The following is a 27,852-nucleotide window of genomic DNA, read 5'->3' as shown; positions in this document are numbered from 1 at the left end:
CTGTCTGAGAGCTGCTAGAATTGCATTATAATACTTCTGAGTCACTTTTATCTTTCTTAAACATTGACTTTCCAATTTTATTCATATATTTCCAAGGACTTGAAACATTCATTACCAGTTGAACTTGGACTTTCTGAAACCAAAATAACATCTCATGGCTTTGAGAGCACCAAAGAGGGAGTCGTTGAAGCAGGATCATTTCCAGGAAAAGGTACCCTTTTTTTTTTTATTTTTTGATTTAAAATCTTTGGACTTATTTTGATATTGACAGGAGGACAATGCCCTCTAGCTGCTTTGAGCATCTTGGTGTAAGTGAGCACATTGAGATGTGCATTAGTGACAGCCTGGTTTATCTTCTCTGGTAGCTGGGTTAAAATAGAGGATATATGCTGCACTTGTAGTGTCTGTCAGGGGACTAGTGGAAAGTACTCAGTGTTCAGTTGGTCTACATTTACAGGAAAGGAGGTCATTGAGCACCTTGAAATGGTGTCAGACAGGAGAATTTTGCTATTACATTGCATTGAAGTTTTATTTAAATGTTGCAGGTATTGTTCTCATTTGGAACATGACTGTGGAGTTATTTATTTCTTGATACTCAGTTCACTTGGAGGAGATTAATGAATGGAATTCTTCTTTGCCCCTGAGACTTGTCTGTCTTTTTTTTGTTATGGTGCATATATTACTTTATGGTTGTTAGGAGTAATAATGCTTCTGGTCTGTTTTTCCAGGCATTAACTAACGAAAAAATGTCTGTTCTCATTTTCTCAGCACAGAGTTGTGGTTGTTTATAGCAGAAGGATTTTAGGTAATTAATATTTAATTCACTGTGCAAGTATTAATGTATATTTCAGAGCATCTAAGTTAGTATAAACCAATGAGAAATACAAAGTGATAAGCCAGTAATGTCAGTGTTTCCCACCTGTCTAAAAACAGTAGAGTGTCATAATAGAGTATGTGAAAATGATATTTTAAGGAATTATGTAGCTTTAACAGTTTCTGAATTTGAAAGGTTTGAAATGATTTCAAATGAGCAGCTGTGAAAATGTCTCTTTGTAGCCATAGATTGAATTTACATGTTGTTTCTTTTCCTGTTTGTTAAAATTCTGTGCTTCTGAAAACAGTGATTTACATGTTGTATTTGCATATATTACAAAGTGAATGCTGTGGTTTCTTTAAGTCTTTGAAATCAGAAAAATATTGAGCTAAAAACTGGGCAGATGGTAAACTGCTCACCATTCTTCCCTTTCTGCATTCTATTGGCAGGATAACTTCTGTATCTGTCAAGTGCATTAGTCTGTAGTGGAAAAAGTGTCTGAAGATGTGTTTGAGGCTGCACTAATACATTTATTCAAATGTTTTGTCGAAAGCTATGTATACAAACTATGAGCTTTGGGTGTGTAACTTTTAACAATATCGTGGTTTTCCTCCAAGGATATTTTTTCCTAATGCTCTGCCTTGGAGAGAGAGAAGTGGTAGAAACTCAGACTTCTTATGAATTGATAGACCAAAGTAAAAAGATTGCCCTATTTCTAAAAATCCCGTTTTGTGTTTGAGTGTCCTTATCAGGGCTTCATTTTTGAATGCAAAGCAGGCACTACTGGAGGGGAAGGGCCTTTAAGATTTGGGAGATTTTGAATGATGAAGCATGCATAGGCTGCATTAATAAATAATCTGTCAAATTATAAGGATTTATTTTTTTAACTGCTTGTCTTGGCTCGCTTGCTGAAGTGATTCAGTCTTTAGGCCTTTAGCAGGATCTTGCAGTTAAACGTTTATGCCTGGATGAATCCAGTTGCAGCTCTTATGCAATGTATCACTGCAGAAGGACACAGCAATTGAGCTGTCTTTCGGTCTTGTCTTTTCTGTGCTGTTGGATCCAAGTCATTGGAGTCACGTACCCCATGTTAGTAGTGCTCTGTAGTATGTTTAAAAGGCAGAAGTTGATTCTTGATTCAGTTACATTGAGTGATATTTTTTGTGGAACTGGTAGCTTAAATTTTGCTGAAACTGCTAGAGTTTAGGTTTGATTTCCTTTCTTCCAGCATGCTATCAGCCCTGATGTATCTCAGAATCTCTCAACAAAAGTAATCAAAGCTCCTTCTTGTATAATGCCTACACATTACTACAGAGGAAAAGCTAATTTGGTTGTTTGGTTTTATAAGTCCTGAAAATTGTAGAAGAATGTTACTTCACATTTATGTGATAGGAAAGAAGGCAAAGCTATGAAAAGCATAATGCTAGAACAGCTTAGAGAGCACACATGGAGCAGGTCACTTTGGCTTACTGTTTTTTCTTTTTGAAAGAGAACAAACAAATGCTGTAGAATCTTTCTTTTGGGAAGGAGATTACACTCCTTAACAGCTAATGGCTTGTATGATCTTCAGGATAGCTTATTGCTGTGTATTTACACGGACTTAGGAGCAGATGTTAATCAAGTATATCTGAAATTGGCACAGATTTCAGAGCTTACTTCACCCCTTACTGCTGTGATTTACCATTCAGTGACAGTGCAGAGCAAAATCTACCTAGAACTGAAAAAGGAGGTTTCAGCTGTGGAAACTCTATATAACAATGTTCCATGGAATTTTCTGTTGGTGGTACATACTTCACTGATGAAGCTGTCAGTTGTATTTTGATTACTGTTACAAGAAACAGTTCGACAGTAATGACCTAGAGAAAAAGATTAACTCATGAAAACTTGAAGTAGTTCATATGAACAGCTGTACCTCTTAAAAAGCATTTCCATCGAATTCCAGCAACTTTTCTTTGAATGCTTCTATTAATGTGTTGCTGAAGCAAATGTTTTTGTGGGTTTTTTCCCCAAAATAAGACAAGCAAACAAAACAGCAGCCTTCCCCACACCCGAAGTAAACCCCAGATCTGTCTGTGTGAAAGTGTACATTACCTTCTAAGGCAAGAGGTGGATTTTCATGGTTAAATATGTCCCCTTTTCAGGTTCCTCAGCGTCACCCAAATCATCTGTTATATCTCCTAGCAGTGCAGCAGCTAGCAGACTGGCTGGACAAGGTTGTGATTTAATTATTCCCACAGGTATCATAGCCCTGGATGGATAACGCCCTTGTCTCTGCTGACACTGTACTAACTACTTCATGTCTCTAATAATTTGATTTACTGTTAGTTGGAAATAAAACTTGCGGGGATTTTTGGTAACTCTCTGGCTTTAACAGTTCACTAAGTAACCTCTGCTTTCCTTCCTGTATGCTGATTTTTTTGCTCTATAATTACCAAATATTAATAACAAATGATAGCTAAAATGGGAGTAGCTAAAATTTTTCATTAAGATTTAAGCTGAAATTTTTGTCTGTTTTTTGCCAGAATGATCACGTATTCCGGTAGAATTGAATATGAGGTGGCCATTAGGTATTCACAACACCCTTTGCCACTTGACTCATTTGTGCCTGTGGGCAAATTACTTAACATCTTTGTTTCCTCCTATATAAAAGGAGAAAACCTATTCAGTCACCTTATAAGGGTGTTGAGAGGATTAATTACTTAATGTTTGCACAGCATTTTGAAGATGTAAAGAGCATAGTAGAGCTTGATGCTAAAGGAGTATCTTGAGGCATCTGTATAGACCTTTTTCCAACACCTGTTTACATAATTAATGCAGTCACCCAGCAAGGCTAAGGTGACTTTAAGTAGCAGCAGGAATAGTCAAAATTGTGCAAGAATAAATAAAAATACTACTTAAAAAGTGGTAGTGCTTTGCGGTGCTTGCTGTTTAGGACACTAGGAAATACTTTTGCAAAATTGAAACTTAGAATCCCACGATATCCCATACTAGCATGAGAATGCTAAGTATTGGCAATTAATGTGTGGTAATTTGCCCTAGATGTTTTATGACTGTAAATCTTCACTGCTGTTTTTATGGTGGTGGTTTATAGAATTAATTATTCCTAATGCAATTAGCTAATAAAGCTGAAATAAATAAGTATTGGCTGAATACATCTTCTGGAAAGAATGATGTTCATTGGAAAAGATTAAAAAAATCTGCTTTGAAATTTACTGTACTTTGTGTCAACAGTTTTTATATGCCAGTAATTGTCATGTAATGGTCTGCAGGTTGTAAACAGACTTTTACATTGGCTAAATCCAAGAGGGTGTCCAACTGTTGGAATTTTAAAACATAGATGAAGATAATAAACATGTCTAAAAAGCTGGTTTAAGGTTGGTTAGTAAAATTCTGTGCATTCAGTTAAGCTTTATTCAGCCTATTATTAGATGAAATTGTGAGATACACATACAGGTTTTATATTAGTTTTCAAATAATTCTTTCTTTCTGGAGCTGATTTTGAAAATCTGCATATTCATCTGAAGTTCTTACTATCACCTTGCTCTGCTTTTGCATGTGACATTGCACAAATCTTCCATACCTGCTGTTAACCCCTTTAAAACAAACAAGCAAAAATCAAGGCCTTGAAGGTTTGCTTTATCTGATATAGGGGGCAGAGCCCAACAGAAGAGCGGACCAGTTGTGTTAGCAGATGAAGTAAAGAACCCAGCAATGGAGAAACTGGAATTGGTGAGAAGGTGGAGCCTAAACACTTACAAGGTAAGCAGACAGATTTGTATGTGTGTATGTGTTTTCTAGAAATGAGTTTGCTACTAGATTGGTCAAAAGCTTCCCAAATATTGTGCTACTGTATGAAAGTAATCTGTTGTTACAGTGAGCATAAGCGAGGATGCATAAGGAAGGCTTAGTTTTCTTCCAAGTGTAGCATTCTTTGTAAACTTTTTCAGATCCCTGGGTTTAAGTGGAAAACCTTTCATAGGTTTTTATAGATTTAACAAGGTTGAGAATACTGCATTTCTAATGTCCCCTTCAACATGCAGAATATACAGATTTCAGCACTTGTTAGTTGCTGTTCTGCTGGTTTTGTTCTATCTGCTGATTGTTTTTTCTTAGTGTTGGAATTGTTGCTTCAATTATGTGTTTTGTATATGGTGCTTCTTTGTGATCAGTTGGGATTTGATGAAGTTAAAATAATAACAAAAGGAAAAAGAAAAGGTGCTTTAAGCACAGCAGTTTGCTAGAAGTGACTCATTAAAAAACCATAAGGTAAGGAACGCTTTTCAGGGAATACATTACTGTCAGGAGCTTTAAACAAAGACCAGTTTCGAAAAATAGCTTTTTGTTATGCCTGCAACTTCAGTGACAGAAGTGTGGGCAGGTGGGTTGTGCATCAGTGGGACCTACATCAAACCATGAAAAAATGAACCTGTGGGAAAAAAACTTTCTTTGTAGAACACAGGCCTCAATGCCTCCTGTGTTCTTAAGTCCTGATAGGAACTTCCTTCCTAGTGAGGATGGGGAGCAGGGATGGAGACATTTTACCCACTAGTAAATGCTTATGTTGTTCTTTGTGTTACAAGTTTGCATCTTTATGTCTAATTAAATAGTTTTTAAAATTTCTGCTTTTCTTATCATCTAAATTTTGTGGTAATTGCAGAAGGCTGTCAGCTACTCCTGGAGCATGCTGTGGCCTGATCAGAACACGTGCTATTCAGCTGAAGCCACTCTTTGATATTCGCTATCTAAGAAACATTGACTCTTGAGATTGAATCTGCTGTACCACAACTAAATAGGGTGGACTTGACCTTATTCTGTCTTTTTTGTGCCTTGATTTAGAAAGCAAAACTAAAAAAATCCCCATGTCTCAATCACAGAACGATTGAAAACACATGTGAAGCAACAGAAGAGGACTGGTGAAAAACGCTGGGAAAAGTGGTCGCATGTTTTTGTTTAGAACATTGTTTTTGGGCAGTAGTCTTTGCGAAGTCTAGATTTTTTGGATTTCTTTCTTGGCTTAAACCTCCCCCTCCCTAAATCCAGAATCCCACCAGTTACAGCATAGCAAAGACTACTTTAATCTGTTTTCTTGAAATCTATAAGCTTGTTGTCATTTTCCAAATATGCCTAAGGAGGTAGATCAGCTACTATCTTTCTGGAGTCCCATACTGACTTCTGTACAGGTTTTTTTGGAGGAATAGGATTGTTCAGAGAGCTTGTGAATACATTCTGACTTGAGGGACTGTTATGCAAATGTCCCTGCAGATGCCATACATTTGAAAACACTTTATGTGTAGGTTACATTTAAAAAGCCTATTTAATTTGATTAAGGACAGTATTTCAGTGTGTGGATATACTGGCTTGTTTTGGTTCCTGTAAGGTAGGAAGAAATCTGCTCCTTATTGCATAATAGCTAACTGATCATAGGTTGGAAGATGCCGAAATAAAGGGCAAGAGTAAATTGGTAGTAGGGAGTCAGCAGCTGAACCCTTCTGAGCTGAAATCCATGCTATTCAATGTACCAATTGTTCATCTGCAAGTGGAGTTAGTGGGGAAACTTGCTGTTAGAAAGTTCTTTAGGAATCTGACAGTAGTTCCTTGGTGAGAGTGTCTGTACTGGGAGTTGTGAAGTCTATGTTATTGGATACATTCAGAAGTTATACCCATGTGTGAAGAGATGATTAAGTATGCCTTTATCTTGGGTACCTTGTTTTTTGTTCCATGTGTGTTTCTGTGAATGAGAGACAATTGCTTTTATTATCTCCCACTTCTGTTTTTAAAAAACTGCTTCCAATTGAAAAATCACAAAAAGCTGCTCTTCTGTCTAGCCTAACCATGAATTTTCATAGACTGTCTTTTCACATAACTCATAACTTGGTAGAATTATTCTGTTGCATTTGTAACTGCTGTCCATTCTTACTCTCTCCAGTCTTACACTTTCTAGTAACTGTGACTTTTCCTCAAATGAAATTGCCCTTTTTCCCATAATCTAATGGCAAGAGCTTGTTCTGTTCTTTCTCCTTCTCCTGTCTCCCCTTTGGATGAAAAAGGTGTTTTCAGTTTAGCAAACACATAGACATAGGAAGGTTGTGACTCCTCTTGTTTTTCAGCAATTCTAATAAAAAGCGTATCTTCTTGTTTTTCATACATTTTCTTAAACTTTTAAGGAGGAAAACCAATATACCTGTTTTACAAGCCTCTCTCTAATACTGGGCTACTAGTGGAACATTTATTTCTGAGACAAATTCAGTAGCATCTGTCTGCCTTTTAACATGCAATTTAAAATACAGTTCTGGTATGTGTACTTTGGGGCTTTTTTCTTTGAAGTAGCTTTTCTTAAACTTTGTCTTGTGTGACTTCTTTTTGAGGAGTGTAGTCTTATTCAGGACAATGTTCTTTAAACCAATGCAAAATGGAATTCACATATGAGTTCTCTCCATTTGCTAGTGAGAATATATAGCAGCTTGTGGGTCTGTACTAATCTGCTTAGAATCAGAGTAAATCAAAACAGATAGGTGCATCTTCTTTGTCAATTGCTCTTTTTCAGTCTCAGTGTTCAGCTACATCTCAGTTTAACAAAGCATGCAGTGCAAGTCTTTCCAAGTACTATTTTTTCTTACTTATCACTGCTGGGATTTTTTTAGGTGTTTTGCTGTAGCTTCTGAAGCACATACTCCTTTGTTGAAAATAAGTCTTTCCTTTGTAATTTATTTTTGCTTCCAAAAATTATACCTTCCATGATCCAGATTTTTCTCTTTCATTTCCATAGGGAGGGTTGGGGTATTTTCCATCTTTCATGGAAAATAACCAAATTTGTCCACTGATTCCATAGTTTCTAGTGAAATGCTTACTTATGCTCTGACCACACTTATTGCTAAACTGTATTTTGCAATTTCTGTTGCAGGCTTTTGTAGTAGTAGTGTTGTATTCTGTCTTGATGTGATTTGTTTGCTCTCCCAAATTTCTGATTCTTGACAGACATGATGAGCTGTGCTCTTTCTTGTCAATTGTTTGACTCCAATAAAGTAGCCCAAATAGTCTGTACCTTCCCATCTAAAGCTTGTGATTATGGCCAATTTGTTGTGTTTGATCATTCTTAAGCCTTTCTTGTGTTTGTGTATTAAATTTAGAAAGGGCATAAAAGTTCTGGGAGATAAAATGTGTATCTCCTTTGGTTGTAAGTAAGGACTGGATTTAACTGAAGTCCTCAAATTTGGAAAACCTGGCAAATGCAGTGATGGAATGTATTAGGGGAATGTGATATAAGACAGACTTGAGCATTATTTCACCTAACAAAATAGCAGCTTCAGAGCAGTTCTGGCATTCACTACTAGCTCTGTTTCCTTGTAATTCTGTTTCTAGCAGTAATTCTTTGTATGTGTAACCTGGTTATCTCTTCAACTCTTGGGACCACAGATTAACTTCAAGGGACTTACTGTAACAGTAAATATTTCCTGCTTTCCATAGCAAAATTGTATGGCACATCTGCTTTGCAAACGGCTTCTCATATGTCCAAGTCAATGGAAACCCCAATGTGTATCTTGGGAGGCTTTCTGCCAAGTTGGACTCAAATCTCTGACAGAGAAGGTGTCACAGATAAGTGGAATGTAGTAGCAGCCTGAGCTGTCCCAGCCATTGGCTGGGTGAAAGTGTCTACAGCCTTGTAAAAGCACGTTTTCTGCTGTCTGAGTTAATGAACTGCAAATCTGTTCAGAATTAGACTTGTTAAAAGAAATTTTAGGTCTTTCTGACATGATCAATTCCATTTTAAAGATGTGTTAATAATGAGAAATTAATTTAATAGTAATACTATTTAATATTTAATTACTATTTAATAGTACTAGAAATACTGAGTGTTTCTCAGTAGGAGTTCCCAGTTTCCTAGTCAGCTTTAAAAAGGGTGCTGAAAACCATCATCTCCTTACATCCCCCACCCCAAGAAAACCCAACAAAATAACAATTTTTGAAAACACATTATGGATTATTTGGAATTGAATGGTTGGTAGAAAGAGTGCAAAAGATCACTAACTAAATATTTTTAAGCAAAACTGGTAATACTCTCATTAACTGACTTGAATCCAGTGGACTGCATAGCTTCTTTTAACTTAATGAGAGTCACCAAACCTAAAAAGAGATAAGTGTTCTTTTACTTGAGAAACAATTAGTTATGCTCTTGATTTGCTAACTTGAATATTCATCTTAGTAGGAGTTGAGACTTGTCCAACTGTTCTTGCTGAGTCCTGATAAACTTCTAAAGAGTGTGTTGTTTTTTCAGTTTGTTGTGCAAACTTCCATTGGGAGGGGCGATTGTGAAAGAATTGTGTGTAATTATACGTCCCTTGAAGCAGAAAATGGGTGTATGCTGTGTTGTATTGAATATACTTGATTCTTTATGAATTAATTTTTTTGTTCTTTCTCCTTCCCCCCAGTGTACACGGCAGATCATCTCTGAAAAATTGGGTCGTGGCTCAAGAACAGTAGATCTGGAACTAGAAGCTCAAATAGATATATTGAGAGATAACAAAAAGAAATACGAAAATATCTTGAGACTGGCACAGACGCTGTCCACACAGCTCTTCCAGATGGTACATACCCAAAGGCAACTTGGAGATGCGTTTGCTGACCTGAGTTTGAAATCATTGGAACTTCATGTAAGACTTTTATAGTGTTAAAAAATGAAATGGCAGAGATGAAGATAAGCCTTAATTGACTTGTGCAGGGTACATAGTAGTTAGCAGTACTTTTCTAAACATTATAGCTAACAATATATTACATATTCTTTGTGTTAAAAGCTCATGTAATTCACTTAAGACTATAGGAAATTATTGAAATTACTGTAGTTCATTGTTTCTTAAATGCCTTTAGTTGATGGTTGGACTCAAGAACTTGATAACTTTCCTTTGTATGGAAGATGCATTTTACTAATAATTTTGCTTCTAATGAAATGTCATCAAAGTGTTCCAGAGTGTTACGTCATTTCAATTACAGGGTGTCTTTGAGGAATATGCCTGGGAGTAAGTAGAATAGGGTACATTACTTCACTTGCGAACATTGAATGTGAGTAAATTATTTTTCTGTAGCATATTTAAGCATTGAGATTTCATCTCAAAGTCCTTTTTTAATCAGAATTTTGCTGCTAATAGGACTAATCTGTATTCATAACGTTGTTTGGAGCTTCTGAGCAAGAGAGGCAATCTTTAGATATCTATCTGCACTTGGGTTGTTATGAATCCTTGGTTTGGAAGTTTAGGTAACACTGGCACATTTGTTGCTGATAATAAAACCGTCGGCTGTAAAGAGAGAAGGTAGTTGTTGCATACAAAGCATAGTAGCTGGCTTGCTTCTACATTTATTGTTCTGTACTTTCAAAGCTAAAGCATTTTGATACTGCTGCTGATCCTTTGGAAAAACAGTTTTAAGGGGTTTAATGATTCCCTAAATCATAGCTGCTGAAACAGCCCAAATTATCTTTGTGATAATTTAACTTAAAACTCTATTTTTTCCCTTTTCATGATTGTCCATTCCCATTAAGTTTTAAGGGAGGAAGTAGAGTTCATGCTTGCATAGAGGAGCTTTTAATTGATAGCTATGTGAAAAAAATTGAGACTCCTGCACTGGAGTACAGGAATTTTTAATATTAGTCTGACAGATGAAAATCTGTGAAAGTAGAGTGCTTTTAGCAGCTAAGAAATTAAATCTGCTAAAAAGTTTTTAATCAGCAGTTTACTCTTGACACAAATGTGGGCATGACCACATGGCAGAACTGAGTGATTGTGATGAAGTATTTGCTGAAGCTGGATTTTTTCTGAAATTTGGATAAAACCTGGCATCATGCTCTTGTTTAATCAATGTGGATTGTTTTGGGTTTTTTCCATGAATAGCTTGTAACTTCTAGTGGGAAACTGTTCTTCCAGGTTCTTTCAGCATCTTGTACTGGTCTTGGAATTTGTTTCAGTCATTCATCTCTTGTGTAGATTATTGAATGGGGCTGTTGATGAAAATCAAATAAAGGTTTCTGCTGCTGTAATAAAAGTTACCTAACCTTTGCCTCTTGGAGACTTGCCTGATGTTTGTCTCTTTCCTCTTTGTGTTTCCCCTTTGTTTAATCTGTACTGTATTACCATCTGTAGCCTGGCCTGTTGTTCTCGGATGTTTGGGTAGCATTGTTGCCACTAAAACTTATGCAAGGCTAAAAGTAAAATTTCTGAACAGTTAGTCCTTAGTGTTTAATGTGGTAACAGTATGTAAGTTTTTTAAACAAACAAACAGAAAACAACCAAACAAATAACCCTTAAAAAACAAAACAAAACAACCAAACAAAAAAAACCCCACACCAATTCTTAATGTAATATTTCTTACTTTATACAAGATTACAAAATGAGATCTCAGAGTGATATCTGCAGAGGCATTACTTAATGCAAATGTTTTGCTGTTTCTCATCTGGATATAAAGATAACTCCCAGTTCCAGGCTTATGTGCCTCTAATTATATAGACATATGAATTCTGATTTTAATTAACCTGTGCAGAGAGGATGAACTGAGTGTAAACTTCTGATATGGAAAGGATTTCCTGTCTGTTTTATAAGTGATGGACGTAAGTGATGGACGTAACTCAAAAGCTTTTATATGAAACTGTACAAACCAGCAGGACAGTTTTGGTGTCTAGTGTGGAGGCTACTGCAGTCCCATCCTTAACCCTCTCCTTTAAATTGATAATGTTGCTCACTTGGGTCTGTAGTGTAGGAAGACCAGCTGGAAAACTAATTGCAGTCATGCCTATAGGAGGGAAAAGAGATGGGACTAAACACGGCTGAAAAGGGTGGTCCTACTGCTGTTGTCTCTGCCTATATCCTATTTCTTTCCTGTGCTAGCACTTACATTGCTAATTACATAGTAACATCAGAACAAAACCAGCTGAAAAAGACTGTGTTATTTTTATTTCAGCAAAATCTGTAGTGATTTGGCTGATTGCTTGTGTCACCCAAGCAAAAACCAAAGCAAAGGTGACAGGGTTTAGCTCATGAACACTTGCCCCAAGTTCTCTTCCTTTTTCCTTCTGCTTTGGATTGCTCACTTCGACTGTGCTTCCTGTTCTAGAGGATTCTCCCCTTACTATTGCCCATTACTCTTACCAATTCATGAGGCTGTTAATGTTGACATGAAATATGTTTAGCTTTGCTGTTCGTGTTCTAGACAGATTAAAGGAAACTGGGAGAATAAGCCACTTCTGAGTCAGTTGTTGGCAGTGTGCAAGCCTAAGAAGACCAAGTTCCAAATATGATGAACCTAGTCTTTTACAGCTATTGCAGCCAGAGATTGTACTCTTGTGAGAAATCCCATCTGCAGAGTATGAAGATGCCATATGGATGACGTGAATATAATAATTGGGCTCATTTGGCATCCATGCATTAGGAAAATCTTTGCAGACTTGGTCAAGGCTTACACTGCTGTTAACAAAAAGACATGAACAAGCATATCTAAATGTGATTGAAATGCCTTGGAAATAATTTCACCCTTGTCCCTTTGAAATTTATGGCTTAGCTACATTATGATTTTTATTTGCTATTCATTATAACGCTCTGCTTTTCAATTATTTACAGCCTATTAAACTGTGATAGATGTTGAGGTTTTTTATAATGGTCTTTGCCAGAATGGAAGAACAAAAGTTAATAGCTAATTAATGCAGTATGCCCCTGTGAATTTAGTCATATTACTGTATTTAATGTAGTAGTGTCTCTGTGGGTATTAAAGTATTGCCTAATGTGGGAGATGCTGGATTAAAACCCTGAGGAATTACAATGTAAAGATTACATTAACACTTATTTTTACGTAACATTCAAGTTGAGAAAAAGTTGAGAAAAATTCACATTATAAAATAGGCTTTAACATCATGTGTGGTAACAGAACTGTAAACCAGGGTTTACTGATGTTAGATTTCATAAAAAACTGTGAACTGAATATTGTGTTGAAATCATACCTGCTTAATCATAACCATACCCAAACAGACATGAAAAAACTGCTGCATCTGTGTGTTTGTATTGTTTAATATAGTTGCTGATGAATGTTATGATTTTCAATGATACACAGTTTTGTTTTCTCTGCTCTTTGTTTATAGGAGGAGTTTGGCTACAATGCAGATACGCAGAAACTTCTAGCTAAAAATGGAGAAACTCTTCTTGGGGCTATTAACTTTTTTATTGCCAGTGTGAATACATTGGTGAATAAAACAATTGAGGATACATTATTGACTGTGAAACAGTATGAAAGTGCCAGGTAGCTATTCTATGTTTAGCTGTTTTCATTAAAAACTAATCTGCAGGAAACTACAGACTTTGAATCATCTTAGTCCTTGTATTTGACCGACTAACCTGTCAGATGAAAACCTTGTAATACAGCTCACATATAATTAGGATTTACAGTTAAATATCTCATTGCACATATCTTCAAATGTTCTGTAAATGTTCTGTTGTAGACTTAATTTTACTTGTTAGCTCTAGGAGTAATTACATCTATTTTAGTCCCTTGTGCTAGATTAAGGTGGCTTTCTAAGCAGCATGACCATGCAAGATTAACCATTTTATCCACCTACACTGTAATAGATAAAATAATCTCTTTGACTGAAAAACATTTAATCTTATTCTCCTGTTGATGCACAAAACATGCAGTTCACGCTTCAGTTTTAATGCTGAAGTTGCAGGCTTGGTCAGAAAGGGGAAAATAAAGAAGAAAATTCATAGTGAATAATATGTAGCAGTAGATAATGGGTCTCCTGCTCTGGAGAAGGTCACTTTTGAATGTGGCAGAGTACTGTAAAGCCTAGGTTTGGACTTGTCCTTTCTGATGCTTGGTTCCATTCTGACTTTCTTTGACTTAATAGAATAAAATGTGTTGATTTGCAGAAGGTTGTAGTTTATAACATTTTGTGATTTTTCTTTTCAAGTAAAAAAGAAATGCAAACTGCATGAGTTTAAGTTCTTCCTCCTCTTTTTAATCTGTTCTAATGTTTATTTATAAGCAAAATAGTAACTTATTGTTTTGATATTTAGATAGGCAATGTGAAAATAGGTCATTTCTGTATGTCTTCTTCCCTGTCCTTACATGTACTTCAGCATTCATCAGTTCTCCTCCTATTAACTCCCTGTTTGTTACTTTTTTGGAATTAAGTCATAAACTTTAAATAAAGCCTGAATCATAGTGGTAATGGGAATCAGGAAGAGTCTTGTGAATAATTATTCCATTTACCTCTGAAAATGTTGCGTTTTACTTTGGAGCAGTTACACCAACTGAAAAGTTGTTTTTTCTAACCAGTTTTTAATCCTGATTTGCCTCCAGTTTTAGATATGTTTGTGAGAAAGCATATTATAAAAGCTACAAATAGATTGGTTTGTTCCATTAAAGTTGGCGTGTATTGTATGCTGAGATGCCAGGTTCCATTAGTTGAAAGCCACAAAGAAATATGGAAGGAAGAGTGTGGCTTTAGGCAGGGCTGCCCATGACCTAGGAGTAATTTCTGGTTATTGTCTATTGCTTTACCTGGTCAAGTGCTAGATGGCTGTGAGCAAAGGAGCACATGTTATATAAGGGGAAGAAGAGCAAGGTTGGAAACTGTTACTACATTTGTCTCATCCACTTGCAATAATGTTTTAAAATATAAAAATAGTTTATGTGGCAAGGATCCAGTATTCCATAGGCTTACATGTAACACTGGGAAACAGAAGATTAATTTAGTGATACAATCTTTAAACTACTAACATTTTCCCACTTACAAATGCTAGATGTTGATTCATGGAAACCTTAACTTAAACTGTCTTGGGGAAAAAAAGAAGTTTTCAAAAAACAAACTGAATATTCAAACTTCTGTATTAAAAATGCTTTAAAGACATTTTCATTTTTTCCATTAAAATGAGAAGAAGATATGACTGGTTCATCTCTAGTGATGTAATGAAGTGGTACAGTCTAATATATGGAAGCATATAAAGGAGTTTTTCAACTTTTTAAAATAAATAGTAGTATATGAAGACTAGCTGGTTCAATTATGAAATAGACAAGTATCTGCAGGCAAGAGCCCATACTGTAACATTAATTCTGGTTTTGCTAGCAGTATCCAGGATAGGTAATTTGGAGAGCACAAGAGTGAACTAGAAAACACTTTTAAGCTGTCTTATCTGGAAGTAGGATATATATCTTTGATGCAGAGTTAGCTTAAATACTTATTCAGCTGTTAGTCTTAACCTCCTGTCCTTCTTTTCCCTTACCTCTTTCAGTGGTGGTACTGATCTGTGGAGTCTGACTTCCCTAGGAAAATGAGATAGGCCCTCAGTAGAGTATAAATAATACATCATCTCTTTGCAGCCTGTTTATCCATAGGGCAGACAAGTTCTCATAAAACTAATGTTGAAGAACTATAAAACTGTTCCAGTTAATGCATACAGAGAAGCCTAGAGCATGCTGAAAAAGCCTCAGCACAGAGTTTCATATAAGTGAGCCATTGCTCAAAACATCTGCTTAAAGGGACTGTCCTGCTCTTGGTGCTTCTCTTGTTCTCAATACAAGCTTTTCACTGTACTAATTCAACAGCAGAATAATAACCTTTATCTGGGCTAATAAGCCGAGATGTTGCAGAAAAGGCTCTCACCACTGGAGCCAGCACAAAACAGAGGGTGGGAGCATGTGGCCAAGACAGGAACAGAAGAGGGAGGATACTTTTTGAGGCAGCTTTATATAGTGGTGGTTTTGCTTGATGAATAGGAGGAGGGGGAAAAAAACTTGGCTGGGTTTTATATTTCTTCTGTACTTGACTGTTTTGTTCATGTTCTGTTGTATTTGGCCCTGTATCTGGTCTGTTTTGAAGACATTCTACCTTTAGATTTTTATAATTTTTGTTTTTACCTCCTTCTTTCTTCTCAGGATTGAATATGATGCCTATCGAACAGACCTAGAAGAGCTGAATCTTGGCCCTCGTGATGCAAACACTCTGCCAAAGATTGAGCAATCACAGCAACTGTTTCAAGCGCATAAGGAGAAATATGACAAAATGCGTAACGATGTATCTATCAAATTGAAATTTTTGGAAGAAAATAAGGTAAGCTACAACTTCTGATTATATGTTTAGGAGTTTTATCCTGTAAGTTTCTGCTTTTTTGGAAGTACTTTAGTTGTTAGATCTTAAAGTGTATCTGAACTGAAAAGTAGAACGAGCAATGAAAATAAGCTTAATCTTCTGAGTTCTTGCTGGAGGACACATTATTAGAGCAGGCAGCCCTAGAAGTCCCTTATCAAGCTGTTTTAGCCACAAATGGCAAGCATGGCAGTAAGTTGTTAATATGGGAATTTTCAAGTTTGGAAAAGCATTCTTTTTCTAGTTTATCACATGTAATGGTTAAATGAGTCATATAACTACTGATTTAAGATTCAGAGTTAAAACTTGTATTTGCCAACACTGACGTGGAGGATATGCACAGAGAAAGTAAGAGAACTGAATAGGCTTCTTCGAAATTAAGCTTTCTTTAAACTGATAACCTGAACTAAGCCTGAACTGAGAAATACAACTTTCTGTAATTAATGCCTTTCATAGTTTTAATTCTAAACAGGGCTTTTGAACTGTTGGTTTGAAGGGTTTTTCCCGTATGTGTTTATTCCAACTGTACCATTTTGTTTATATCCACTTAATGATAGGGTTCTTACCCCTCTTATTCTGTCTACCAGCCAAAAGTAGAGTAGCCAGACAGAACACACCTTTAAATTGTGCTTTCTTTGATAAACAAGACCTTCTAAATTGTTTCTAGTTAGCTGTAAAAATTATGGGTTTTCAAGATCTCATTTTTGTTCATACTCATAGTAAGTGAAATGGTTATAATAATCTCTGACTGTATTTCCTGTGTCTTCAGAGGAAGGAAAATATGGTCAAAACCATGGCCAAAATATGGTAAAAGGTAGTACTTTGTCACTTTGTTCATGTCTAGTAGTGGATTAATGTTTTCAGTGTGAGTTAATTCATGAGGTGGGCTGATGCCAACCTCATGAAGTTTAACCATGACAAGTGCAAGGTTCTACACCTGTGTCAGAGCAATCCCAGGCACAGCTACAGGTTGGGCAGAGAAGAGATTCAGAGCAGCCCTGCAGAGAAGGACTTGGGAGTGTTGGTCAATGGGAAAATGAAGATGAGCTGGCTTCAGTGTGCACTTGCAGCCCATAAAGCCAACTGTATTCTGGGCTGCATCAAAAGGAGCGTGACCAGCAGGTCGAAGGAAGTGATCCTGCCCCTCTACTCTGCTCTCGTGAGACCTCACTTGGAGTATTGTGTGCAGTTCTGGTGTCCTCAACATAAAAAGGACATGGAACTGTTGGAAGAAGTCCAGAGGAGGGCCACGAGGATGATCAGGGGACTGGAGCACCTCCTGTATGAAGACAGGCTGAGGAAGTTGGGGCTGTTCAGCCTGGAGAAGAGAAGGCTGTGTGGAGATCTCATGGCAGCCTTCCAGTATCTGAAGGGGGCCTATACGGATGCTGGGGAGGGACTCTTCATTAGGGACTGTAGTGATAGGACAAGGGGTAATGGGTTAAAACTGAAAGAGGGGAAGTTTAGACTGGATATAAGGAAGAAGTTCTTTATTGTGAGGGTGGTGAGGCACTGGAATGGGTTGCCCAGGGAAGTTGTGAATACTCCATCCCTGGCAGTGTTCAAGGCCAGGTTGGACAGAGCCTTGGGTGATGTGATTTAGTGTGAGGTGTCCCTGCCCCTGGCAGGGGGGTTGGAACGAGATGATCTTAAGATCCTTTCCAACCCAAACTATTCTATGATTCTATGATTCTATCTGTATGTAGGTAACAGCTGCCTGTCAGAGAATATAGGAGTGGCCCCAAATGACAACGGAAGACTTGTGAATTAACAGATGAGAAGAAGAAAAAAGTGGAGGAAATTAACAAACCTTTTGGTTTCCAAAACAGTACATGCTAAAAATGTAGCTCATGAACACTGATACTTCATATGGGCATTTGCATTAGGACCGGGGATCTGGAACAACATAGCCAAGAGCTGATGAACCAGATCAGTAGATGATTGAAAACTGACTTTTCATGTATGTTTCTTACAGATCTTGTAGCCCATTAACTTTCAAATTGAAAAAAATCCATCTTGAAATTAATTTTTTTGAACAAGCTGAAGTCTAATCTAAGTGTTGATATTTATGCTTGAGTTAGAAAATGCTCATAAGAACTGATTTTTAAAACACTGCTAGGTTGAAAAAGGGTATATCGAAGGTGTGCCTTCTCCCTCTCTCTCCCCCCCCCTTTTTTATTTTCTACTAAGTACTTTGCTACTCATATAACGTACTTCTGTTGAAATGGCTTGATTCCTGTACAAGAATTCAGATGCTTAAGTTCAGATTGTTTGAAAATAGCACTTACCCAGCTTCCTCTTGGCTTGCATTAACTGTATGGGAGACTGATCAATTTATGTTTCTACAGATAGGAAAGCTGCACAATTAAAACATTTTATTTCCATGTCATATAAAAAAGTTTCCATATGTTTTAAAAGAAACTAAAATAGATGATAGTTTAGGGAACACTAAAGAAATTGTCTTCGTAGTGACATTCTTGAATTAGACCAAGCATCCTGTTAGCAGTCACAGCCTACAAATTTTGTTTTTGAAATAGATTGTTTTTTCCTTCCTGCCTTTTCTTTTAGATTAATACAGAGGGAACTTTCACATGCTTAAGCCTTTTTATCACTGGTGGACATTTCTCAGTTTTGACACTAGAGATGTCAAAATATTTACTAAAGGGTGTATGTAATTTTTTTCCTAAATAAGCCATAAAAAGGAATTCCTTTACAGTCAAATACTGGCTTAAGTATAATTACTGAGAGCTTTACTCAGGTAAGCTTTACTTCAGTGTTTTCTATTTGTTGTCTAGGACTCTCCATCATAAACAAAATGTAATCTTAATCCTGATTGTAAATTTTCATTTCAGGAGCACTTTTTTCCCAGCTTGCATTTGTCTCTGGTAGTTTTTGTCCTTCTGTTCCCAGACTGCTTCCTGGGATGTAGTGGGAGGTGGTGGTTATCTGAGAGGTGATGCTTGTACTAATCTGACATCTTTATTCCTTTTTCTGGTGTCAGCTGATTTATTTTTTTTATTATCATTAATGTCAATGAAAGGGAGGTCCTGTTAGAGCTCATACTTGTCCTGCAGCTAGTAATAAGAAATTGGGATGCACAACTGATGTGCCAGACAACTATATAACTGTTACAAACATTACTTTTGATTTTTAGCTGCATAAAAGTGTATGTGACTTCTCTTAAGTCAATTACTTACTACATTTTAAAAGATTATTAACTCAGTAAGTATAGGATCAGTAAGTATAGGAACTAGATTTTAATTTCAGTTAGATTTAATAATCTCAGGTGGTCTACTTCTTTGAAAGGTACATGATAACAATCCATCATAATTTAAACATCTATAAATATAGCATGTGCCGAATATGAAGGAGAAGAAAGAAAGAAGAAAGAACACAATGGGCACAGTCTTATGAGTGTCTGCAACACAGCTACTTCAGCTGTGGAAGGAGTGCGCTGTTTAGGAAATGGCTTAAACTGAAGACCTTCCCAAATGGAAGGGCAGTTTTGGTATTGTGAAGCTATTATGGTAGTCCTGGAGAGGGAATTATACTTGTTATACTGATGCTATCTTCTTAGTAACAGGAACTTGCCATTTTGTATATCTATCCTCAGGTCCATGTTGGTGCCCATTTAATAGAATCAAAATAAAGGAAGATCAAATGGACAAAATGCTGGGTTTACTCAGTCTCTCACAAAGAACCTTTTTGTAGCCTGTATTAGAAAGCCTGTGTTGTTGCAGGCTTATTGCAAGGCAAATAGAACGTTAGTATTTGAGCAGCTGTATCAAGGCATGGCCTTGCCAGACTCATATTATTACATACTAGAACATGCAGATGTCTAATCATCAACTTTATTAATGCATATTGTTATGGTGCTGGAGCCGGATGTGAATTAATATTTGTTCTGAGTCTAATTAGAGAAGTCTTTTTAGGTAAGAAAATGGTACAGTAGCCGTATGATTTTTCTGTTGTAGATTGTAAACCTTTCAACTTCAAATCCTGTAAATATTGATGCAGGATGTAGTACAGTATAGTCTCAAGCTCAGTTGTTATCTCTTCTGTGTTGAAAACAGAATTGTGTAATGAAACCTTCTGAGCTAAGCAATTAAGCAATTTAGGGTTTAATTTTAGATTAGATAAATCCATTCATTATTACCTCCCAATAAATGCTATTACAGTCTGACCAATATTGAACATTTAAAAAGAATAAATTGAATCTTTTTTTTGTCTGACAAATTTATATCAAAACAGAATCCTAGATATTCTTTTGTAAATGTACCTCCACTGGGTGCACTCGGTTATGATCACACTCAAAATGTTTGTCCCATATTTGGTTAAGCATGACATACGAAGAGAGCAGGGAAAACTGGGAGGTGATTCAAGATGTCACTGCAAAGGAACTATAAAGTCAGTTTAACTGGCTGGTGGGCTCTGGTTGGGCCCTACATTTAGGAGAAAACGCATCATGTCGCAGTCTCCTTGTGCTGTCTTGTTTCCTTCTAGGTTTTATGTGTTAATGTTTCAGTTAAAAGCCCAGAGAAGTGGGGCTTTCAGAGAACTTCATTACTTGCAGCAAATAAAGCTGCAAGTTTTTGTCTGCAAGACCACCATATCACAGAATCCCAAGGGTTGGAAGGGACCTCGAAAGATCATCTAGTCCAGCCCCCCTGCAAGAGCAGGGTAACCTAGAGTACATCACACAGGAACTTGTTCAGGCGGACCTTGAATATCTCCAACGTAGGAGACTCCACAACCCCCCTGGGCAACCTGTTCCAGTGCTCTGTCACTCTCACAGTAAAGAAGTTCTTCCTGATGTTCACATGGAACCTCGTATGCTCCAGTTTACACCCATTGCCCCTTGTCCTACCACTGGATATCACTGAAAAAAACCTAGCTTCACCATCCTGACACCCACCCTTTACATATTTGTAAACACTGATGAGGTCACTCCTCAGTCTCCTCCAAGTTAAAGAGACCCAGCTCCCTCAGCCTCTCCTCATAAGGTTTCTATTAATTTTCATTATAGCAATTGATCCTGAGGTCAGAACTGATTATTCTGTGTACAGAAGGAGGTTGAATGAGCTGCTGTGAGTTGTACTTCTGGAGCTGGATGTGTAAATACTTGCAAAAGAAAGCAATATGTAGTGGAAACCCAGATGATGTAACTGTTTAGACCAAGTAACTTAAAGATAGCTGGGGGAAAGGATTATGATAGCTGTGAGGAGGTACAGAGATTAGAATGGGGTAGGCTTTCTGGTTGTTGAGATGGGTGAAACAGTCTGAATGAGGAGGTTGTAAAGAAATCTGTAGTTACTGGGGCACAGAAAATCTGGTGTTCAGAGGGAGCTGGACAGAGGACAGTCTTCAAGAGTGAAATATTAAGAGCATCCAGAGGAAATGTGAAAGCTTAAATCCAACCTATAGTATCTACTTTAATCTTCTGTTTAGGGCATGCCCATTTTTTTATGCTTATCCACAAGGTTCAGTTTTGTTTTGAGACTTAAGTTTGCCAAGTCTATTATAGAATGCTTACTCTTCTTGTAATTAGGAACAAATAGGTGTATGTAGTTAATTAACAAGTAACAATTACTTTAAATGCTGTCCAGGTGTAAAACATGATGGCTTTTTGACAGGCATGCTAGTCATACATTGGAACCCATTTTTAGCAACATACCACTAACGTTCTTTGATTGAAAAGCAAATATTCAGTGCTCCTTTGGTGGAATAGGTGCTGCAGACCTCAAGGGTTGGCCTTTAGCACTGTAGCCTAACAGTCACTTCAAGCTTTACTGCAAAAAAGTGTGGTCCTTTTATCCTCTATCCCCCTTTCTCCACATTGTCTTCTGTTATGTTTACAGAAGTGTTTTTGCAGCTGTGCAGAGAATCAGATTGGGGAACTGATCCAGGTTAAAGCAAGTATGTTGTTGTCTGGTTAGTTTTAATCTAGATCTGTTCCCTGATCCAACTGACTACATAACTGCATGAATGTTTTGCCAACAGAGGCTAAGGTGAAACGTAGTGTGGAAGTAGGAATCGATGGCTGGATATGGGAGTGGGTAAGGCTGAGATTCTTTCGTGGGAAAACTGATTAGGTTTGAACTTGGCTTTAAGTGAATACCTGTCCAGTTCTCAGCTGTGATTGCAGGTGTTTTTGCAGTGGGCCTCAGGTGATTTGTAATGCATTTTTTTCTGTCATAGTTGACGGGCACTTCATAGTAGAGCTCAGCAGAGCTTTGTACAGTGATGGGCAGCTGAAGTGGTCTTTTTCTAGAAATTCAATCTTAGTTCCCTGAATTAAGTTACAGATAAGAAGATCCCACCATCACTTCTAGGATTCACTTGGCCATCAGCTCCTGAAGGAGAGCAGAAGTTGTAACACCTTTTACCTCTGCAACGAATTTGATAATGATTATAAAATTTACATGACAATGATCCGGCTGGATAGAACCTCATACAATGGGGTAGCTCTGGCAGTTCAAAAACACCCACCAAAACAGAACATACTTTCTCAGTCCAAATCATCAGTCTCTACACTGCGAGTTCCTGCCTTTTTGTGTGTGTGTGTGTGTGCATGCAGACGTATCTGACCCTAGATCTGACTGAATTTATAATTATCTGAGAGTTCAGAGCAGTTCACAGAAGCTTTGTGTTAGAAGCTACTAACAAAGTACCAATTTTGGTTTCAAACTGATGAACTTGGGCTGAGAGGGTGGATTAATTACCCCTGTTTTATTTGAGTTCCTATAAACAGTATGAATAAAACTCTTATAGAATTTTAATAATATGCTACAACAGTGAGTGTACTTCTGTCTGGAATTCCTGACTGGATTGCATGAAGTCTTGCGTGTCAGAGATGAAAGAATTTGCTCAAGCAAAGTCTGTACCTCCTAACTTTTCAAAGCAAACCCTTTATGTTGCTGTGACATTTTCTACTTGTGACATTTTCCATAATGGTTTGGGGCTGAAAATTTTTGTAGATTTAAAAAAATGTGTATTTATAGATATATGCTCCCACACGAACTGAAAAAGAGGCCATCTTTTATGACTCAGAAAAGCTGAACTATGTTGAACAAGTGTAGCTAGCTAAATTCTGTGTCTCCTGAATGCTAAAACATGGGTATGTGATGAATTTTGTGATGTCTGTTATAAACGAAAAAAACATCGTCTCAAGATACGATGTGCACAGTGAGCTCCTTTCTAACCACACACACCTCTCATGGTTTGTTTTTTTTTCTGTACTACACCATTAATGAGGCAAAAAGCCTCCTCTTCAACATATATGAATTAAGTTAGCCTGAATTATTAGCAGGGAAAACATCGGGATACCAGTTTTCAAATTGTCAGAGCAGCTTTGACCACCAAAGAGAGGTTATCACAAGTAGGATACTGAGCTCTGTACAGTTGTCAGTTTATGGGCAAAACTGAATTTGTGAAATGAGACTATTCATAAAAAAGCCAAACAAACCAACTCCTCAAAAATGTTGTGGACTCAGAAATTTCAACTTTCAGTGCTGAAACTCCTCTGTACATCTGTATGTATGCATACACACACATGCTCAGCCTGCTTTTATCAAAGTATTTTGTTTTAAAGGTATATTCTTACATTTCTATGTAATAATGTAAATGTTACACTTGTGTAATGGCATGTCTAATATATGTTGGGATTTTTTTCAATTTGAGATATTTTCTTGAATGAAGGCAATAAAGTATTTCCATATTGAGTCAGAAATGTATGCATTTCAGAAAAGCATGTTAGCCAAGTAATTTGTTAGAACAGGCATGGACAACTGATAGGCATAGGCCAGCCTTAGCCCACGATACTTCTACTTCCCAACATGACAGGAGTAGACTGTCCTTTGTGGACTCTGCTGAGAGATGAGGCCATGATCCAAATAGAGAAACCTACCACATCTTTCCTTTGGTTTCAGTCAGCCACCCTGCTCCTCTGTTCTCTTCTGTGTTGGCAAAATGCTATTGGGCTCAAAGCCTTGTAGGCTGAAAACAGGCACAGGGCCACCACCTTAGGGATTTGGACTCTGACACAAGAATAAGGTTGTGTTGGGCTGAGAGTACACTCAAGATTAAAAAGGATAGGTTTTGGCTGCAGGAGAAACTGGAGAGATGCCTTGTCCTACTATTGTTCTTCATTCACAACTTCAGGTTTACTGGTGTGCTAGGATGAAAACATAACTTTAACTTTGACTTCATTAGTGCTGTAGCTTGTAATCATGGACTAGACTGGAAGAGAGAAAAACAGTGATGCCCTCCAGCTGTTCCTGTGGTCTTCTCCCCGGTTTTTGACTACTGCTATGACTTGTGTGTTTCATGACTACTTTGCACAAATGTTAATAGTCAAGGTATTGACCAATGTGCTTTAAATAATACTGTGTTACAGGAGATAGGCAGGAAATATTGCTGGGCAAAGAACAGAAGTTTTGTTTGGTTTAGTTGTACCTGAGCTGGAAAACAGCAACTGACTGCAAGGGGGATAAATAAATGAACTGTATCCTTAGATAATGTATTTGTTGTGTACTGTGTCAGGGAAGTGCACTTGGCCAGCAGGTAGGTATCTGCAGGTTTGGTATCTAATTTCAAGGAATCAAGTACTTGTTATCAAGAATTCAATATTAAGTAACATGCTGTTTAGCAAATTGCTTTTGGTCCGTACGTACTGATTTGGTATTGACTGTTATGCATAATCTAAGGTTAAAGAATTTTGTATTTGCATTTTATATTTTTTAAACTTTTATTAAATAAATCTGTATGAAGTCTGAGCATCTCAAATACACATATTTTTTATTTAATTTTTATAACTGACCTGTGCTGCTATTGACATCTGCCTCCTCTTCTTAACCTATCTGTATCCTTGCCTGCAGGTTAAGGTATTGCACAATCAGCTTGTTCTGTTCCACAATGCCATTGCAGCGTACTTTGCTGGCAATCAAAAACAGCTTGAACAGACACTTAAACAGTTCCACATCAAATTGAAAACACCTGGAGCAGATGCCCCATCCTGGCTTGAAGAACAGTAATCAGATCAGAGGCGAGGACCCAATGTTTAACCTGAATCTTTAAATCTGATAATAATCGAGGGTTGGGGGTTGAAGGACTGTTGTAGTGATTCTTGCACAGACAGCTTTAATTATTTGCCCCTTTTATAATACTGTAAAACTGAATTTGGTGGGAAAGTGGGTGACTTAAAGGTAACCAAACATGATTTCTGTCATTTCATATGCACTCCTTTTGTATGTAAAGGTTGGTGGTTATTTCTGTAACTGGGATGGGGGGGAGGGAGGGAAAGCAAAACTATAATAGATTTGCACTGACAAATGATGTTTGTGATTTCTGGTCATTTTGGTGGCTAGTCAAAATATTTGCAAATGGAGGTTTACATGATTTGTACCAACATCTGGTATTTTATAGATGAATATAGAAAACATCTTTAGTAATTTTCATATGACTTTTAAAAATGAGAGAGTTCAAAGAGTATTTTGCAGATTAATAATATAAGGCTTATATGCGATAGCTGCATGTAAGGCAACTGTAGCAGATGGCTCATTGACTAGTGGAATTGCAGCAAATGCATTTTTAAAAGATATAACTTTTCATTATAAGTTCAGGGAAACCCAGAAAAACACTAAAGCAAGAATCACTTGTCAGTCTGAGGCTTCTAAGCACACATTTTTGCTTTGCACCAAGTGGTTTGCTGAGTGAAGCCAACCATTCAATGTACTAATCTCATTTAAAATATTACTTTCTCTATGAAACAAATACCGTACTAGCCTTAAATCACAGGTATGTGCCTTTTTATAAGATAACATTTTCCATCAATGTACATAATCCAAGAACCCTTTCATGTGATGTTTAGTCAGTTCCCAGTGAGGGGAAGGAGGTTGTGTAAATGCTGTTTCGTTGTACACTTGGAGCAAGTTAAAGCTCTGGTTAACCTTTATGGACAGGTGTGATTTTGAGAGAGGACATCGGGCCAGTATGGTTTTTCTGTTTAGTTGAAAAGCATACTTTGGTAATGGGATGGAGGATACTTTTTTAATTTCTCCATTGATCATGTAGTCCTTAAATGTAAAATTTTATGTCAGTTTTATCATAGATATTTTAAATTCAGTATATTGGAGTCCTCATTTGCACGTTATGTTGCTTTGTGTTCTGTTAAGTAAAATGAAATACTTCAAATATGTTAATTACAGCAGTGTGGATTGTATGATTTATGTACTGTATGTTCAAATGCCTCTCAGCTGACATTCTTAAAGTTTTCAGTGCTTAACACAACTGTAATGTAACTGTAAATCAAACTTTGTAATCATTCCTCATTAAATTCTGGGCCTGACAGAGCCTTCTTTATGTTTTTGTTCTGTCATAATCTCTTGTAATAGTTCATTTATGTTCCTCGGAATGTATATCTTATGTGAATTTTGTATTCATATTAAAGGTGTTTGCAGTCAAACTTGCTTGCCTTGTGATGGTTAAGAGTAGAGCTCAGCTTCTGCAGTGAAAGCTTAGTCCTGTTTTTCTGAGTTACCACCTCTGCCCAAGAATTTCTGGTAAAAAGGTAGTAGGTGGTAACACTGCTGTTTTATTTTGTGATGATTAAATAGTGTGCAAATTCAGCCTGAATGGAAACTCACAGTGAAACAAGTCTTTTAGTATATGTAATTCTTGACATACTTTCAAAGAAATTTCATTATCTTTACAACTCTTACAAAGTCACTGAATTCCAGATCTTGGCATGCATATGATGTGATGGTGTAAGAAAGAAATTAGCTGTATAACTGTAGTTGAACTAGGAAATGCAGATAGCAGCATTATAGCAGGGATGAAGAATGCAAACCTGCTGACTACAACTGAAGTACTAGCCTTCAGAATGCTGCAGGAAGAGGATACATACGGAACATGTGTTGTCAGTTTTTATCTAGAATTCACGCATCTCCTGTTGAGAGTAGTCCTTGCCCAGGAGGAGCTGATCTGTCAGAAATGGTAAGAGTGAACTTGAATCTGAAATTGCCTAATGCAGCAATGACCCATGTGGCATTGTGCAACCCTTCAACTTTTGCAGTGGCTTAAAACTGCAGGAGTCTCTTCACTGTGAAGAAAGGTGGGACAAAAGAGATGACTTGCTAAAATCTGTGTGTGTATTGTTTAATACCAAGGAGAATGTCTTCCATTTTACTCACAGAAGCAGTTGTTCTAATTGATGGCCTCAGGGAGGAGGGTTCTATGTTAAGCTGATCAATAGGATATTAAACTGATTGCCTTTTTGTTAGTTCTTTCTTTCTTTGCCACCATTCAAATATATGTGCTTATGAAATAATTCAAACTCATGTCTTATCTTCAAAGTTACCCCTTTAGATCTCACCAAATTTAGAAACTTTTGCTTTTGGAGATCATGAGAGCAAGGCACTTCTGAAGTCTCTAAGTGGGAAGTAATTACAGTTGTCAGGCTTTCTGATACTAACACAAAGGCTGCATACACATCTTAAGGTCGTAATACTGGCATTTACCTAGGTAGACAGTTGTCAGGATGGATTTTGTCTGAAGAGGGGGCCATACCCACTTAGTAGAGGCTTGTCTGTGAAAGATTTCATCTCTGTTACAAGTTATCACATGAATGCTTCTAGTGTTCCATGAGGTTTCTCAGGAAGAAGAATATAAAGCAGTTTGTAGTGTTTCAGATACACTGTTGTAGCTGCTCTACCAAGCAGAGGTGGAGGGAGCTGTTTGTGTTCTTGCTGCCTATCCTGTAAATTACCCACACTTCTGGCTTGTTTGAAACCTGTGGGTCCTGTTATTTTGTTATGAATTCTACGAACAGCCCTTCCACTCTAAAAATGCTCTTTGGCATACTTCATGTTTTGTCAAGTCCTTACAAAGAACCTTTTTGGTTATAAAATGTATCTATGCTTATATT

General features: G+C 37.1%; 1 protein-coding gene across 2 annotated transcripts in view; it reads left to right on the top strand.

The window, feature by feature from the left end:
- ARFIP1 (ARF interacting protein 1) overlaps positions 1-26,391 on the top strand; it is a 44,660-nt gene extending 18,269 nt beyond the window's left edge. Inside the window, exons 3-9 of one of the 2 annotated variants that reach the window (XM_031048802.1) lie at positions 97-211; positions 2,956-3,027; positions 4,464-4,573; positions 9,241-9,462; positions 12,927-13,084; positions 15,719-15,893; positions 24,806-26,391. In XM_031048802.1, coding sequence (XP_030904662.1) covers positions 97-211; positions 2,956-3,027; positions 4,464-4,573; positions 9,241-9,462; positions 12,927-13,084; positions 15,719-15,893; positions 24,806-24,961 — 1,008 coding nt within the window. In that variant the 3' untranslated portion in view covers positions 24,962-26,391. Of the gene's footprint in view, positions 1-96; positions 212-2,955; positions 3,052-4,463; positions 4,574-9,240; positions 9,463-12,926; positions 13,085-15,718; positions 15,894-24,805 lie in introns of both variants that reach the window. The other variant, XM_031048801.1, reaches the window with a different exon arrangement.
- Positions 26,392-27,852: the final 1,461 nt, after the last annotated feature.

Source organism: Melopsittacus undulatus, chromosome 7, assembly GCF_012275295.1.
Source record: "Melopsittacus undulatus isolate bMelUnd1 chromosome 7, bMelUnd1.mat.Z, whole genome shotgun sequence".
Taxonomy (NCBI): domain Eukaryota; kingdom Metazoa; phylum Chordata; class Aves; order Psittaciformes; family Psittaculidae; genus Melopsittacus; species Melopsittacus undulatus.
Note: the sequence above shows the minus strand (reverse complement) of the source record. Positions and strands in the feature narration are given on the sequence as shown.